We start from the raw sequence: 17,274 nt of genomic DNA, 5'->3' as shown, positions 1-17,274 counted from the left end.
GCCAATGTGTGCACAGAGGGCCATGTGTTTGCTCTTTTCAATAACCTTTTGTATTGGCTGTTGTGTCTGGATTTTCAGAATATAACAGGAGCCGATAGTGTCTGAATCTTTAGAATAATTTCCAACAGGGAATTTTCTCCTTAGAAGAAAGATCAATAAATTAGTGTCACTTCTGAGTTGCCCCAGCTCTCTGGATTCAATATGTCAAATGATTTTATGCAAAGGAAAAGCTGACCAGCTATTCAACTGAAACAGCAACTGCATTAGGAGGTGATTGCCTTACACAGGAGTAAAGCAGACATCCTCACCTCCCCAAAGCTCAGTGTGCTCCGGCATGGGTTTGAGGCTGCAGTCCTACCTAATGCCAGACCTGCTGAAAGATGGCTGATTGGAGGTTAGGGTGCATTGACTTTCCCTCCCTACTCTGTTAGAATGAACTTCTGCTTGTCTCATCATTTCTAGTGAGCCATATGGAGACAGGGATAACTAAGAACTAGACTCAATATACAAAACTGTAAAGTTGTAAGACATGCTATATGTGTGTGTGTGTGTGTGTGTGTGTGTGTGTGTGTGTGTGTGTGTTGGAAGCATGATTGCACAATTCTTGAGTATAAACTTTGTAGACGATGACCTTGAGTTACCAAGTGCTTGTGGGATGCAGACTAGGGAGATGGTTTATTCAGTGACATGTTGCTGCACAAACCTGAACTCAGATCACCATATAAAATAAACCAGGCAGACCTAGAGATGGCTTGGCTATTAAGAGCACTGGCTACCCTTTCCAGAGGACTGAAGTTTGACTCCTAGCACCCACATGGTAGTTCACAATCACCTGTAACTCCAGTTCCAGGTGACCCAATACCCTCTTCTGGCTTCTGCAGAAACCAGGCGTGCATGTAATATACAGACATACACATAGGTAAAACACACTATTTTATACACATAAAATAAAAATGTAAAGTGTCCAGGTGTCTTGGCATGTGTCTACAGCCCCAGCAGTGGGGTGATGGAGGCAGGTGATTCCCTGGAGCAGGCTGGCCATCACTGTACCCAGTATAGCTCTCTCTCTCTCTCTCTCTCTCTCTCTCTCTCTCTCTCTCTCTCTCTCTCTCTCTCTCTCTCTCCAGTGAGAAGCCCTGTCCAATAGTAAGGTGGTGACCAACCGAGGAAGACAAAATGACTCTGACTTCTGCATACATGTGCATACTTATAGGTGAACCTGTATTTATAGGAATTTCTTTACATACTTGCTCAAATACATATGCATGGCTAGATAACAGAGCATTGCCCTATGCTTTGAAACTCACAGGATATCTCTTTAATACATACATAACTCTTAGGTATAAATTTATGGTTTTTACCCCTTTGATTACATTGGACATTTTCCCATGGAGGGAGAATTTCGAGGACTAAATAAAGTCAGAGTGTAGTATGTGTGTGTGTGTATGTGTGTGTATACATATGTGTACATATATATATATATGTGTGTGTGTGTGTGTGTGTGTGTGTACATATATACATGTATTTATATAGATATTTTTTTGACCTGATTCAAGAGAAGATGTATTTTACTTTTCTAAAACCCTGTCACTCCAAAGTAAAACATATCTGTGTGGGGATGAAAAGGCGCGTATGTTCCCTCCATATGCATTTCCCCTGGCAAAGTCTGTAGGCCATCTATGCTCTAAAGGTACACATCTAAGCCAGACAGACCTTGACTGGACGGGCATATAACTGTATTTAAGGTACAGGGTGATTCAAAGCTGTGTGAAAGAGAAAAGAATCTAATCAGTCTTTGAAATCATGCAAGTATCATATATGGGTATGTTTGTGTATGTCTATGTGTATGTATGTGAATGTATATGTATATTTTATATGTATGTACATATCTATATATGTAAAAATGTGAGCGCATGTATGTAATGTGTATGTTTGTATGTGTATGTATATGTGTGTATTATGTATATCTATGTATCTCTGTATATGTGAGTGTAATGTGTGGTCTTGTATGTGTACATGTATTTGTATGTGTATTATGTAGGTGTATGTCAACCCATTCATAATGATGCCTGTGAATTAAAGACAGTCTTGATGTTTACACTCTGATTGGCTGACACCAAAATAGACCAATCTGGAGGTTTTTGGCTCAGTGTTTACTAGCTTCTCTTTCCTGAGTGGTTTTTAGTTGCCATTCTGTACAGAAAGGAACCTAACAATGCAGGGAAGCATGTTTCATTTAGTTATGCTACTTATACAAAAAAAGTTGCTAGCCATGAGCTGCCTAGATTGTCTAATTCCAGGTCACTGTAAAGTAATGCCTATTTAACTTTTGGGGAAATTTGGGAGAATTTTGCAATTCTCGTGAAATCTACTGCACTGAAAAGCTTATTGTGTTATTTTATATTTATATGTAGTGTGTGTTTATATGTCTATGTTCATTGTATAGAAGTGTGAGTATATGTCCATTTGGGTGTGGAGATCAGAGGTTTCTTCTGGGAATCATCCTCTTTTGCTTTTCTACCTTATTTGCTGAGGAGGGATATCTCAGTCAAACACAGAGCTTGCTGATGAGGCCAGTCTTGCTAACCAGCTTCCTGTAGCAATCCCATCTCAGACTTTTGAGGCTGCAATTACAGGTAGGCCTACATTTTGGTAGGTTCTAATGATCCCAACAAATGTGTCCTCTTGCTTACATAGCAAACACTTTACTCACTAAGCTATCTCAGCTTCAAGTTATGTTTTAAACTTGAGGATGCATCTACTACCAGGAGTGGGGATGGGAGAAAAACATTTTCAAATGGCCACTTCAGATGATATCCTCCCAGATCATTTAGAAATGGCAAGCATGTTTCTGTGTTTATTCCAGTTTTACCCATCAGTATATCTTCCCTCTTCCCCAAATTCCCTTCTCTGACATAACAAAGTTTATGATATTCTTTTCATTATATAGTGAAGAAACTAGAGACACATGGGAAGAAAGAACCTCAACTGAGAAAACTCCTTCATCAGATTGGCCTAAGGGCATGTCTATAATGCTTGTGGGTCACTATACTTTTTTAATTGCTGATTGATGTGTAAGTGCCCTGCCTACTGTAGTTGGTGCTACCCCTGTACAGGGGGCCATAGATTATATAAGAAAGCAAGCTGAGCAAATCTTGGAGAACAATTCAGTAAGCAGCTTTCCTTCCTTGTTCCTTCCTATGTTGCTTCTTTAACTCATACCTTGATGTTCCTCAGTAATGGGCTATAATCAGAACATATAGATCAAATAAACCCTTTTCTCTCCAAGTTTATTTGCTTCATGGTATTTATCATACTAATGAAAAAAAAAAAAACTAGGATACCATCTCTGTACAAAATGCCTCCCCGTTGTCCCTATTCTCTTGCCTTTAAGTGGCAATGTGGCCTGTGTGTGTGTGTGTGTGTGTGTGTGTGTGTGTGTGTGTGTGTGTGTGTGTGTGTGTGTGTTTGATGGCCATCCCTCCATTCCCATGAGATGTACTATTTCCTACCAATCCCAAGCGTCTTCTTACTGACCTTCTCTGTACTTTCTGTTTTGTTTTTTTTTTTTTTTCAGAAAATTCATTTTTGCACAATCTGGGTTCAAAAGTTCCTGCAAAGGTCATTGGGAACCATTGATCACAGTTAAAGACAGCATTGGAGTTAACATAGTCATAAAAGCACATCTCAGCTGAAAATTACTCTTTCACCTAATAAAACCAGTTTCCCCAGGAGATGCTAAAGAATTAGCAAGACCCCATTAAGGAAACAGTGGCCCCAAAGTGCTGAATCACATACCCTGCCTGGGGTTGAATGGAAAGAACCATTCTCTGTTACAGCAGGTCATGCTAAATTTTCAGGAGAGCAAGTGAAGTCATGTGTCCAGTTGAGTTAATAGAGGAACATAATGCTGCGAGAGTGTAATTATCCATGCTGGGTTCTGACCAGGTTAACAGGGTTAACACCACAACTCTTGAGGAGAGCATGGAGGGGTCTCCAGAGCTCACCAAAGGTCTGACTGGCTGGTTTTACATCTCAGAAGGTAACTCTACCAGCAATACAGCACATGAGATATTATGGAATAGATTAATTAGCACCTCTGAGCAGAAGAAATGGCTGTGTTACCCTGGAGATGGGCCTGTCCCCAGTAAATGTCACTTAAAATGGACTTGAAGCTACACACAACCTTCTACTAAAAAACCTGGATTAAAATGCTTCTTCCCAATCCCTAACATGAGAATGTGACAAAACTCTACTTGGAGTCTCTCATCCCAATGTCTAAGGTGGGAAAAATTTCATCTTCTGTAGCAGGCCCATCTGCTCTGTGGTTAGAGTATGAAATGCCACCCATAGGTTTATGTTTGAACCTTTGATCCTCAGCTCATATCACTGTTTGGAGCAGTTGGAGAACCTTTAGGAGCCTTGCAGGAGGAAGTGGATTGTTAGGAACAGCCTTAAGGCTTTGTAGCCCACCAACAGACATTCCTGTCTGCTGTTGGCTTTCCAGCAGCAGAGGCAATATAAACTGACACTTTCCACTCCTGCCCGCATGTTTTATCTTGCCATGGTAGACTGTGTCCCTTCAAATTGTGAACTAAAATAAACTGTCTGTGATGGTGCTTCTGTCAGGTATTTCATCCTAGCAACAACACAAAAATGGAGGGGGTGGGTAATACAAATAATACAAAACCAAACCCTGGGGTTAGGCAGCCTCCTTTATTTGACTTTTCTGCTTCTAAACAGAAGCATCCTCCACATCTGCTGAGTGCCTCTGTCCCATGTCTACATCTAGAGAGACTTCTCTGAACAACCTATGTCACCATAGTTCCAGAATTATCTCTGTCATCTTGGCACCAATGTGTTGGTGACTGTGTGCATTGAAGAGCCAGGCATAGTGGTCCATATCTATAATCTCAGCATTCAGGAGGCCAAAGCAGGATAAGTGCAAGTTTGAAGTCAACCTGGCAAATTTGAGGCCAGCCTTAAATACATACTGCATAGAGAGTTCAGGACAACCCTAGCCGTGGAGGGGCCCCATGGTGTCATAGCTCCATAAGTTGGGGTATGTTCTTCCAAATAAAGAAAGCTGCTCAGGATGATACTTCCATCCCGTTGTGTCTGGACTCACCCTGCATTTCTCATACGGGAGGGAAGAGTGACTCATTTCATTAGCAACTTCAGGAAGGGCTCTGGCAGCACACAGATACCTCAGGATCTACCTGCCTCTCTCTCAGGTTAGGCTAGCTGTCAGAAGCACACACTCTTTTGTTGTGTATGATATGAGGTTTATGGGCAGGTTCACTCCCATCTCTGAGTGTGTGTGTGTGTGTGTGTGTGTTTACATGCACACATGTGGGTATATGTGCATGTAGAGGCCAGAGGTCAACCTCAAGCTTCTTCTTCATTTGTTCTCTGCCTTTATTTGTTCAGACAGGGTCTTTTACTAAGTGTAGAGCTCTTTGATTGTGCTAGGCTGCCTGGCTAGTGAGCTGCAGGGACCCTTTTGCTTCTGCCTCTACAGTACTGGGATTTCAGGCATGTGACACCTTGGCTAGCTTTTCTCAGTAAGATAGAGAGATGGAACTCCTCGAATACTCATACTTGCCTAGTAAGCTCTTCATTACTTACTACCAGGGTAAGCGAGCTCTCCTATTTACAGATGGGAACCTCATTCTTCAGCTGAAGCTTTCTTGGTAAGAAAGATGATATTGGAGTCTTCTGTCAGCCTTTCGCTCTTCCAAGTGGCTGAGAACTGAGATGAGGTTCAGGGGAGAACCTTAAGCTTGTTTATTAAGACAGTAATAGATGCACACAGGGCACCCAATTAAGGCTCCAGAGCATTATAGACAGGGAAGATTTGAAAAGAACTTTAATGTAAAGAACCAGACTGTCAGAGGGGTTACACAGCTAATTAGCACCATGTCGGCGATCTTACACTAGGTTCCAGATACCTACGGTAATATGTACTGATTAAGGTCTGGCATTCAATATTCAGGTTGCTTTTTCCCCACTCCTGACTCTCTGGCAGATTAGCCATGCATATTTGGACTAGTATTTAGACCTCTAGGTCTGTATTTTTCCATTTGTGTAATGGAGTTGATAATCAAACTCTCTCATGGGATTGTTTAAGGATAAAATGAGATAATTCATGCAATAAAGTCACACAGTACTTGACACACAATAAAAAAATACTTAGTAAGTAAGGCTGTTTGCCTACCCTGTGCTTTTCTAAGATGATTGACAGTGAATCTCTTCAGCAATAGAGAACTAAGAGATGCAGGATGTTAATTAAGACCCTGCTTGCACTAATTTGGGCCAAGGACTCTGGTGCTGAGAAAAGAAGCTCAATCGGAATTCCCCCAGTAGCTTTGAACAGCTCTCTGACATTTTACAGTAGGCACAATGTCTTTAAGATAAAATCTACAACAAGAATTTAGTTAAAATGATAAAGTAACCTTAATCCTATAATGACAATTCATTTAGCTGTTTTATAGGTTTACTTTGTATTTCTCTGGTAGTGGGAGAAGTTCTAGCTATAGAATATGATGTGAAGGCATCTCTTAGAAGTGAATGCCACCATGTACAAGTAGATAGTAGGTAGACGTGGATGATACTTGACAGATGATAGACAGATATAGATGATTGATAGATAACAGATAGATAGATAGATAGATAGATAGATAGATAGATAGATAGATAGATTGATTGATTGATTCATCAATAGGTATGGACTTTCCTGGTTTAATCCCTTGAGTTTTTCAGTCTTTCCTCAAGTATCCTCATATCTACCAGAGCTTGTCTCACCTCTTTATCCTTACTAATATCAATAATATGGCTCCAGGCAAAGGTTCCTGCATGAGTATCATTACCAGCAAAAACATATGCTATATGCTTCTGTGTTTAAACAAAATAAAAGAAAACTAAATTTATAGGTCACATTTCACCTGAACCTTAAATTTGTGCAAATCACAGGTCCCATAAATGCCCCACATAAGGTACAGTTGGCTCTGGCCTCCCTTGCCGTCTGTGTTCATGTTAGAGTTCTATGAGAACTTAGAGAGGGAACTGTTTAGAAATGAAGTCATTTCATCTCGCCTACTGAGTTGACAGTTCTGAGAGTCTGCTAGGATTGCCGAGAGTCTCTTTGGCATGTCTCAGTCAGTGTTTCCAGCTTCACACGGAGTCTGTCCACCCCAGATCTACTAGAGCAAGAGATTAGTCTCAGGGCATATGTTGACCTACAGTAAGCTACAGAGCAGTGTTCTGAGAGAGCAGGCGCATGTCACATGGCATGAACTGGAATGGGAGCATTTCCTTACCGTGTCCTAATTCTATTTACCTTTCCCAACCTGACCAAGAGCACCCTCACTTATGAAGTCTCCTGTGTGAGTCATAACCATAAGATCATTTATGCAGAGTCAGCAGTACAGGAAATTTGTTTGATTTAATCGCAGTTTGACAACAAGATGTTAAATTAGTTGCAGTGTGATTCTCAATGTTCTTCAGGAACGTTCCTTACAGTCCTTACTAGGATTGTTGCTAAGAAGTCTCTGTTTGCCTTGAAGACAAGGAAAGACTGCATGAGTGTACAACAGTGCTCATTTCTACCCTGAGAACATGTCCTCCTCCTGTCTGCTTAGTTTTGTTCCCACGTGCAACAGAAAGTCACTCATACAACTGTTGCCACCTATAGGAGACAAATTTAATGCAATAATTTTGTTTTAATTCTGGTGAAATACAGCACATAGGAAGGAATGGGATGTTTTATAGAACTGACAAAATGCTTGTTGAACATTGATCTGTCCTGGGTTTATCTTGATCATTGTTCCTCTATAATTCTTATTTTCATTTATTTTATATTGTTTTAAATTATGTGTATAGGTTTGTATCCACATATGTACACATGGATACAGTTCTCAGGGAGAACCGAAAAGGACATGAGACCTTCAGGAGCTGGAGTTAGAGGCTGATGTGAGCCACATGACATGGGTGCTGGGAACTGAACTCTGGTCCTCTGCAGGAACAATATCTATTCTTTATTGCTAAGAGATAACCAAGATTGCTCTTTATCTCCAGTCCTATAATTCTTATTTTAGGTGTTAATCTTAAAGACACAATTGACTAAAACTTCTTAAGTGCTTTTTCAAGGTGAACGTTAAGAACCAGGGCTCTGCAAGCACATTGCCACCCTCCAGTAGCACTACAGCAGGACCTTAAATGAGTTCCGAAACTTCCCTGAGCCTCATGGCTATAAATAGAGATGCTAATGACAGCCTCCACATAGAAGCAATTAGAGAACCAGGCTCAATGCTACAATTTCAGTACTCTGGAAACTGAGTGGGGAGGATTATAACAAGTTTGAGGTCAGCCTGGGCTACATAGTAAGTTCCAGGCCAGACTACATTACACTTTGAGACCGTGTCTCAAATAAGTAAATATGGCTAGTGTAATGGTACCGTGGGTAGTGTGTCTGCTAAGCAAGTGTGAGGGCGTATGTTCAAATCCCCAGAGCCTATATGAAGCCAGACAAGGTACAGCATGCCTGCAATGCCAGTATCTTATGGTGAAGTGGGAAGCTGAGATTTGACAAACCCCAGAAGCTCCAAGCCAGCAATCCTGTTATATGCATAAGTGAACAATGAAGAGTCCTCATCTCCTAAAAGGCAGAAGTCAAAAACTGGCACCCAAGGCATTTACATGCATGTTGTGGCATGTACACATGTATTCATTCTTACACACACACACACACACACACACACACACACACACACTATATATATATATATATATGATTATACAAATGAATGAATAAAAGACAAGAAATGGCAAAAGGTAATAATTAGGGAATGAGCCAGATCATCGCTTCAGTGTCCTTAGTGTCCACTCCAGGTGAGTGGGCTATCATCACCGTGGCTATTGTGTTACCATTTGCCAAGTAGATCATCAGCACCTTACCCTTTGACCTCAGTCACTCTTTCTATTTAAACGTAAAGTCAATGCGGTTTCAAACACTGATAAACAATTGTCATCTGGCATGATAGCAGCTCGCCTGCTTCCACTTGTCCCCAAACAGAGGCAAGAAGAAGCCATAGTCTCCAGAAGGACTGGAGATTCTGGGAAGCAAATGACAAAACGTCACAACCTAGTGTGTGGCTAAGCCTTGTGGAGAAAGTTATCAGGGGGAGGGGTTGGTGGCTAAGCGAGAGACATTTTCCTAGGGAGATAGAACACACACATTTCTACCCAACCCGGATAGGGACAGACCAGAGTAACGATTGCCCTAAGAGTCTAACTTGCTGAACCAATGAGTTTTTCTCAGCTACTAACAGAATGTGGGTGAGGGGTTGCTTATGAAAGCAGGGATGGCAAACGCAGCTACGTCATCCTGAAGCCCATCCAAACACTGGCGAGCATTTGCTAAAACGGTAACCTTGGAGCTCTCTCCACAATTTACAGGTAGTCTCACCTGCTGGTGAACTTGCTGGTAGTTTCACAGCTGGTTGGCTGGTCAGGGTTTCTCTATCCAGAAGCTGTTAAATGTTTCTATAAATCTGAGGGCGGCCCTTGCAAACATAGATCAAGCCCAAACTCTGCAGTTAATTTCTACGTTTGGAGTGTTAGTAAGGTACGTCAGACCATGCCAGTGCCAGAGTATGGAGGGCTGAAGGTTTAGCTGCTGAGCTACACCTCAAGACAGATGGAAAGAACATGCTTCAACATACTACAAGCTAATCCTACTTGAACATTGCAGAAAATGCCAACTGAAAAACACAGATGCTTAAAAAAAAAAAAATCTAACCAAGGACAATCCTAGAGTCCAAATTCCAGTGGAGAGAAGCTGAGTCGGCCTCACTGCTGGGCTGCCTGAGGCACCCGCGGTGCACCGCTGGCAAAGCCGCTCAGGGGAGGCAGAACACAGTCCATAAGGGAGGTATGGAGGTCTGTCGTCTATTTCCCCAGTAGAAAACAGCAGGGTCTGGGGATATGGCTGTGGCTCCCAGTCTCCTGTGTACCCACCGAGGCACAGCTGGCATACTGCTGGGAGTTGGGGACGTGGTCCCAGGTCTGTGCTTTACCTCAGGGCATCCTTGAGCAAAAGATAAGGGCAGACCCTAGTTGGGTTCCAGGTGAGTGTGGAAAATAGGAAGCCACTGGGAGGGAAAAAGTTTTCCTCTAGGAGATTTAGGTACAGGTCTTTACAACAAGGCCTCCTCCCACCCCACCCCCGCCCCTCTTGATGCGATTATTGCTGAAGAGAGAGCTCTTACTTGTCCAAACTGCTTTATGCGTACCCCTTACTCAGGGTTAACCAGGGATTGAATACCTTTTGCGGGAAGGAGTACCCAGAAAAGGAAGCTCATTGGCTGAACACTTGGGGTCTATCTAGACACCTCATTAGCATGGATATTTTTGTGCTACTTGACTGATTGCCTTGGTCCCCTCAGTGGGGTATCACGGTTTCCTGTTCCAGAGCAGGTAGTTGGGCAGAGAGCCGGCTCCATTCCTACCATACTTAATTCTGAGTTTCACAGGGTTTGGGCTCACTCGATCCCATTAGTTCTTCTCACAGGTGGCACAGTCTACTTGCCCCACAGAGAGACACAAAAAATAAAGAGAAGACTCCTAAAATTACCAATCCCTCAGGGATGAATCCCAATTAGAGCAAATTACATGAAACCTAAGAGGTCAAGCGAAGTATTTTAAGAACATTGAATGGTTTCAAGAAGCATATGAAATAAACTGAATGAGTTCAAAGAGAATAAAACAGAACCCCGGAAATGAGGACAACAGCACAGGGCATGAAAGCGAGATCGAATGATGTTGTTATAGAAATGCTGAAAACCTCAAGTCAAAATTTTGGAAGTGAGAATTAAACTGAATTAAACTAACAACGCAGTGGGAAGCTTTACAAATAGAATTGGTCGGGTTGGGGATTTAGCTCAGTGGTAGAGCGCTTGCCTAGGAAGCGCAAGGCCCTGGGTTAGGTCCCCAGCTCCGAAAAAAAAGAACCAAAAAAAAACAAAAAAAAAAAACAAAAAAACAAATAGAATTGGTCATGTGGAAGATAGGACTTGGGAATCTTTGTTTCCAATAAACACATCTCACTTGCAAAGACAAACACAGACTTGGAGTGAAAGGATGGAAAAGGTCATTCTAAGCAAATGAAACTAGAAAAATGCAGGTGTAGCCATGCTAACATCTAATTACTGAATCAATAGAAATTAAGAATATCACGTCATATTGGTTAAAATATAATTATCAAGTTAAAAAAATAACTCTAAACATATACACAGCAAACATTGACAAAACAAACACTATTGAATATAAAAGACAGAGGGGCTGTAGACTTAGCTCAATGATTAAGGGTTCTTGTTGGTGAGTTCAATTCCCAGTACTCATATTGTGTGTCTCCAGGGAATCCGACACCTTCTTCTGGCTTCCCTTAATACTAATACACATGTACATGCATATGCGTGCTTGTGCCCATACATGCATAACATAATAAAAATAAAATACATCTTAAATAATAAGTAAACACTGTTGACCTCAACATGCAGTAGTAAATAAGGAAAAGCTTACATCTCCCCCTAAAATCCGCGATAAGACAAAGATGCCCATTACCTCTGCATTTATTTGATACAATGCTTGAAGTCTTTTGCTATAGCAGGAACACAGGAAGAGGAAATAAAGCGGCATGAATTGGAAAAGAATGTAATTATTTCTATTTGCACATGATTTAATCCTACACACAAGACACCCTACAAATTCTACCAGAAAGAAAATGGGAGGATAGAATGGAAATAGTGAGAAAGGGGAGAAAAGGGAGGAAGAGGGCTAACTATGGTCAAAGTAAAAGATGCACCTGCATGAAAATGTCTCCATGCAAGGCCATCATTACGTCCCATGACTATGCACCAATAAAGCATAGAACAGGAAAAGAGACAAAAAGGAAAGTGCCCAATACAGTGCCTGATTCACGAGCTCAGACAAGGCAGGTGTTGCAGTGATATGCATGACCAGTTTCTCTTTATTTTTGTCACTGTTCTTAATTTTTTTCTTATGGTCAAATGAATAAAAATCAGATAATTTTAATTAATGTTTCACTTTTGAAATAAAAAATTCTGGGCACATATTTCTGACGTTCGACACAGCCCATGTTCCTGGACCACTATCTTTACCATTTCCTGTGGCTCCCATGGTAAGGCCAGGTTAAGAGTGGTCTTTCTTGTCTCTTACCCTGAGTGTGTTGGGGTAAGAAACAATGCACACATTTTATCTACAATGAGAAGGGGGTTTTCCTTAGAATGGTCTTTCTCTCCATAACCTCATTGCCAGAGTCTGATCTTCAGACAAATAGGCAGATGATAGACACACAATTATTTAGGTAAATTCTAGAAATAGATGATAGATGGATAGACACATATAGACAAAAATATATTATACATACATACATTACACACATACAGCTTGTTTCTTCTTGCTACTATTTTATTTTCAAGCTGTCTTTATTAGGGTTACTATTGCTGAGGTAAAACACCATGCCTGGAAAGCAAGTTGAGGAGAAAAAAGGGGTCATTCTGCCTAAGCTTCTTCATCACAGTGGAAAACAGGACAGGAACCCAAACAAGGCAGAAACCTGGAGGGAGGGGGCTGATGCAGAGGCCACAGAGGAGTGGTGCTTACTGGCTTGCTCCTTGTAGCTGTCTCAGTCTGCTCTGTTGTAGCACGCAGGGCTACCAACCCAGGGATGTCATACCCATGATGGCCCAGCCCTCCCCATTAATCGCTAATTAAGAAAATCTACAGGGTTGTCTGCAGCAATATCTTACGAAGGCCCTTTCTCAATTGAGGTTCCCTCCTCCCTGGTGATTCCAGCTTATGTCAAGTTGACATAAAACTAGCTGGAACAAGTATATGTTGCATACTGAGCCCGTGTCAGAATTGCACTGTGAGCTTGTATGGAACAGGTGCCAGGGCACCAGCTTTCTGATGCAGCAGGTTCAGATGAGCACTGCGACATTGCATTTTCAACAAGCTCCTTGATGGGACAGTGACTTCTGATTGTCTGGAGAGTGAACCCTGAGAACCACTGTCATGGGCTAATAATCCTACTCGTGTGTGTGTGTGTGTGTGTGTGTGTGTGTGTGTGTGTCCCACTGAGTTTTGTTAGGGGTGTGTACAGACACATGGGGGAGCATGTTGACAGCAGCAACTTACCAGTGACTGTGTCACTCAGACAAGTACACCAAGCAGCTTCTATGTGGCGAGAGCTGTGGGTGCTTTGTTTCTAGACTTTCCTTCAGTGCTACAAACAGTCCACCTTGTCCCATGTGTGCCTGAAGGAGGATGTATACGGCACTTACAGCCGGGGAAAGGCTCTGTCCTCCGATTGTACCCACCAGGTCTTTAGCTTCCTTCTGTAGTTTTTCTAATAAGTGTTTGTTGAATGAATCTGAGATCCACCTAGACCAGGTACAGATGAGGGAAATGCGCATGTTTTTTGAAAAGGAGTAGCGCACCCAGGTGATGAGAAATTGCACGGAGGGTCCTTTGTTCACCAAAAGTGTACATATATACTCATATTCCGTTATAGAAATAAGCATTTGCTCTCTCCAAGCCACATCCTACTCTCTGCCCTTTGCTAATACTGTGCCATGTAATTTAAGGGGGCTAGGGATCAAAGGCTTAAAACTTAGCAGAACATAAAAAACGCATTAGCTTGATTTCTTACTGATTGTCCGTGCTCGGCTAGGAATCTGTGGATCAGCCGCTCACCATAGTTTCAAGGCAACCATTTGAGATTGAAAACCAGTTCTACAGTAATACTTCAGCACTAACTCAAAGCACATGCCAAAAGTCTTTCCATTTAATGACCCCGTTCTCCATAGTAGAGAAACTGCCAGCTCCCACCCTCAGAACACCAAAGATGTCCACTCCGTATTGTCCACCCCATATCTCTTTTCTCTCTCCCATGGGTACTTAGCAATTAACAGTCTACAGGTCGTGGGTGCATCTGTCTCCATCATTTCCCTCATGCCATTTATAAGAGCAGTATGGGTGCCTGGGGTAGGGCAGAAGGAGGAACTGTACATATTCAAGATGTATTGACAAATCATTGAAATACAAGATTTGAGTAAGAACATTTTTAAAACGACCATGATATTTTTCTCCTTTTTTAATGGAAGGGCATAGATTCAACAGAAGGAATAAAAGCCCCACCCCCACCCCAACACACACAAAACAAGCCTGACACCAGACCACTCTGCTATGCAGAGAAGCTTCAGCCCAGTAACCATCAGGCTGAACCACCCTGAGCATCATCCACAGGGACAATGTAAGAGACGGGAAAGGAGTGACATCTGATCTTGTATTCCTATGAGTCTTGTCAGCAGTATTGTTTCTCTTTTGTATATTGTATATCCAAGTAGCTATGGAAAAGAGTTTTGACTTCTTGCTACAGTGACTAAAGTTTGAGTTGATGAACACACTAAATACTGAGAGAGAGAGAGAGAGAGAGAGAGAGAGAGAGAGAGAGAGAGAGAGAGAGAGAGAGAGAATATGAGAATGTGCATGCGTGTGTGTAGAGAAAGAGAACTTGGAATGTCATTCTGGCACTGTCCCGTCTACGTCATCCATTTGTTTCACTTTTGATTTGGGGTATACTCTTTCTCTAAAGATGGATTCTCTCTGGCCTAGGACTTACCAAGTAGGCTGGACTTGCTGGCTCAGGAGCCCAAAGAGCCTCCTTTCTCTGCTTACACAGCACTTGGATTCGTGTTGTGTGCCATCACACTCATTTCTTTTACATGGTTTCTGAGGATCAATCCCAGGTCCTTATGCTTGCAACAAAGTAATACACTGACTAAGCCATCTCCCCAGACACAATTGTGGAACTGACAGTGTGTGCTTATAATTAAGACTATCGTCTATCAACTAAAAGGAAATGAAACTGTAAAAAGTAACACATGGACCCAAAAGCTAAATCAAAACGAAAGGTTCACTTTTCTGAAAGCCTAATAGAGTCTGTTAAGTGCCTTTGACCTAGTGGGGGATTAGCCGGTGGTTCTTGCTAGCACATTTAAGTCCCTGTTGCTGCTTTTCCCTGTGATGGTGGAATTCCTACCTCAAGGGAGGAAAGCTGGGATGCTTTAGTGACTTGATTCTTCTCATTGCCTCTGGTACCCCTGCCTCCCGTTGTCCTCACCCCAACCTGAGCAGCGGCTTGAGCAGCGGAAGATATTCCAGCTTACAGGGCACCTGCAATGATTGCCTACTGTAACTACAGTATTTTATGGGATCCTGAAGGGGGGTGTGAAGAAAATCACATCCTTGGCATGAATTGGTATTGCTCAGTCTTCTGGAAGAGAGGGGTTACTGAAGTGCAGCCCCGTTACTTGGTTTTTATACCGCCAGCCCTTCTGCAATCTGTAGTCAAGGACTCTGAGCTCTCCTTCAGCTTTCTCAAGTACCTAAAAGGGACAGAATTGAAACATGACAATATTCTTAACAAGCTTAATATATACTTACATTTTATGGCAATTTAACAGATTTTATGCCTTTTTTCCCCCAAAAGACTATAACTTCTGGCTGAGACTCAATCCACATCCCTTTTAGGAGAAAGTACTGGGACTATTTATTAAGAAAACAGAGGGCTTTGAACTTTTGGAAAAGAAAAATAAGACACTTTACCTGTGCAAATTTCAAACGGATCCATTTAAAATGAATTAAGTGGCACTTAACTGGTTTGCAAATTGGGATCTATTTATCTCACTAAAATGATTAAAGTCTTGATTTATCCCTAAAATTAGCTTTATTATTGCATTTAATTACACTAAAAGATTGTTAAGGACTTGTAGGTTCTCTCTGTCCCTTCAAACTGTACTTTATTCAGACAATAATTGAATATCAGATAGGATAAATTGATTTTTTTCCAAAGAATTATGTTTCTAATATTTTCCTCCTTTTTTATTGCAGGAACTGAAACAAGTTGAAGAAACAAAAGAAGATCCTGAGAATAGATTATCTGAAATTTCCCTGGAGTCATTCAATAAATTTAACAGCAATACTGTGATTTTATTAGAAAAAGAGCAGTCTCCAAGTGAGGTTGAAGGACAAAAGGAAGAAAAAGGCAAAGAGACAGAGGTGTCATTGAGTAGCTCGGATAGGCCTGGGGTGGACCACGTGGAGTCTCTGAGTGACTCTCTGTATGATAGCTTCTCCTCGTGTGCAAGTCAAACTTCCAACGCCTAGCGGAAGAGCATCCCTCAGTGAGACTCATGCATGGTGCACAGACTCCAGACCGGGGGCTGCAGGAGCACTAACTCCAGAGAAGCTGATAGCAGCCAGTACACCAGCGTTTACTTCCCTCACGGACTGATAAAGATCGCCTCTACTCACTGTGTTTCAAGAGGGTTAAAAAGCAAAATATGATAGAGAATTCTCAATGTTTGCACTTTTTTTTGAGTATTTGTACAAAAGCTGTAAATTTGGGGGGAAGAGAAATTATATTTGTAGGGGAAGAAGGATAGCAATAAAGAGAGTTGGCGCCATGCTCTTGAAATGATGCATTAAGTTCTAGAAGTCGATAATATATATTTTTTAAAAAGCCCAACTAAAGATTCTGTGAAGGTAATCATCTTGGCCATCAAGTCATTTGTGCATATACTGTGTCAACCTAAGTGTGGGGCGGGCAGAAAGGGGAGGGGGTTGCGGTCATCTCTGTTTCTCAAGGCCTGTTGTCTCTCTCCATTGCAATTTGAAGGGTGGTCCGATTTCCAAATCGTCTGGAGGAAGACTCAAGTTGTGATGATATGTGTAGAATTAAGGGTGGGCACTGGTTAGGTGGCGCCAGATGGCCAAAGGGAGCAGATCTTAGCAGGCTTCCCTCCCAGCATCTTCCATCTCACAATTCTGAGTGTTTGTTGGTGTTTTTGTTTTTTTTTTTTTTTTTGTTAAATCTCCCTGCCTTTTTATTATTATTAAAAACCTGGGTACTCTATTTGCCATATCTACTTTATAAAAATAAATGAATGGTTGGTGCTATGAAACTTCCTTACTTTTTTAATATCCCTTTTCTTATTAAAGACTGTTTATATGGGAGGATAAATTCTATTTTAAAGGTTATGTGTATTTTTTCTAGACGTGAACTATTTATAATTCCTTCTGTACAGAAGCCTGCAGACCGGGCAGGGTGGAACTGTCTAGGTTTTGTGGGTCACCTTAGCACACTTGTGTCTTTATAGAGTACTGTATGGCCAGTGTTATTGTATTTGT

At 41.6% G+C, this 17,274-nt stretch overlaps 1 protein-coding gene across 1 annotated transcript in view; it reads left to right on the top strand.

Annotated features, from left to right (window-relative positions):
• Positions 1 to 16,664, top strand: part of Nckap5 (NCK associated protein 5) — a 555,868-nt gene extending 539,204 nt beyond the window's left edge. The window contains exon 14 of the mRNA XM_032914699.1: positions 15,976 to 16,664. Coding sequence (XP_032770590.1) covers positions 15,976 to 16,251 — 276 coding nt within the window. The 3' untranslated portion in view covers positions 16,252 to 16,664. The remainder of the gene's footprint in view (positions 1 to 15,975) is intronic.
• The last annotated feature ends 610 nt before the right edge of the window (positions 16,665 to 17,274 follow it).

Source organism: Rattus rattus, chromosome 10, assembly GCF_011064425.1.
Source record: "Rattus rattus isolate New Zealand chromosome 10, Rrattus_CSIRO_v1, whole genome shotgun sequence".
NCBI classification, from domain to species: Eukaryota; Metazoa; Chordata; class Mammalia; order Rodentia; family Muridae; genus Rattus; species Rattus rattus.
This window is presented reverse-complemented; position numbering and strand designations above follow the sequence as displayed.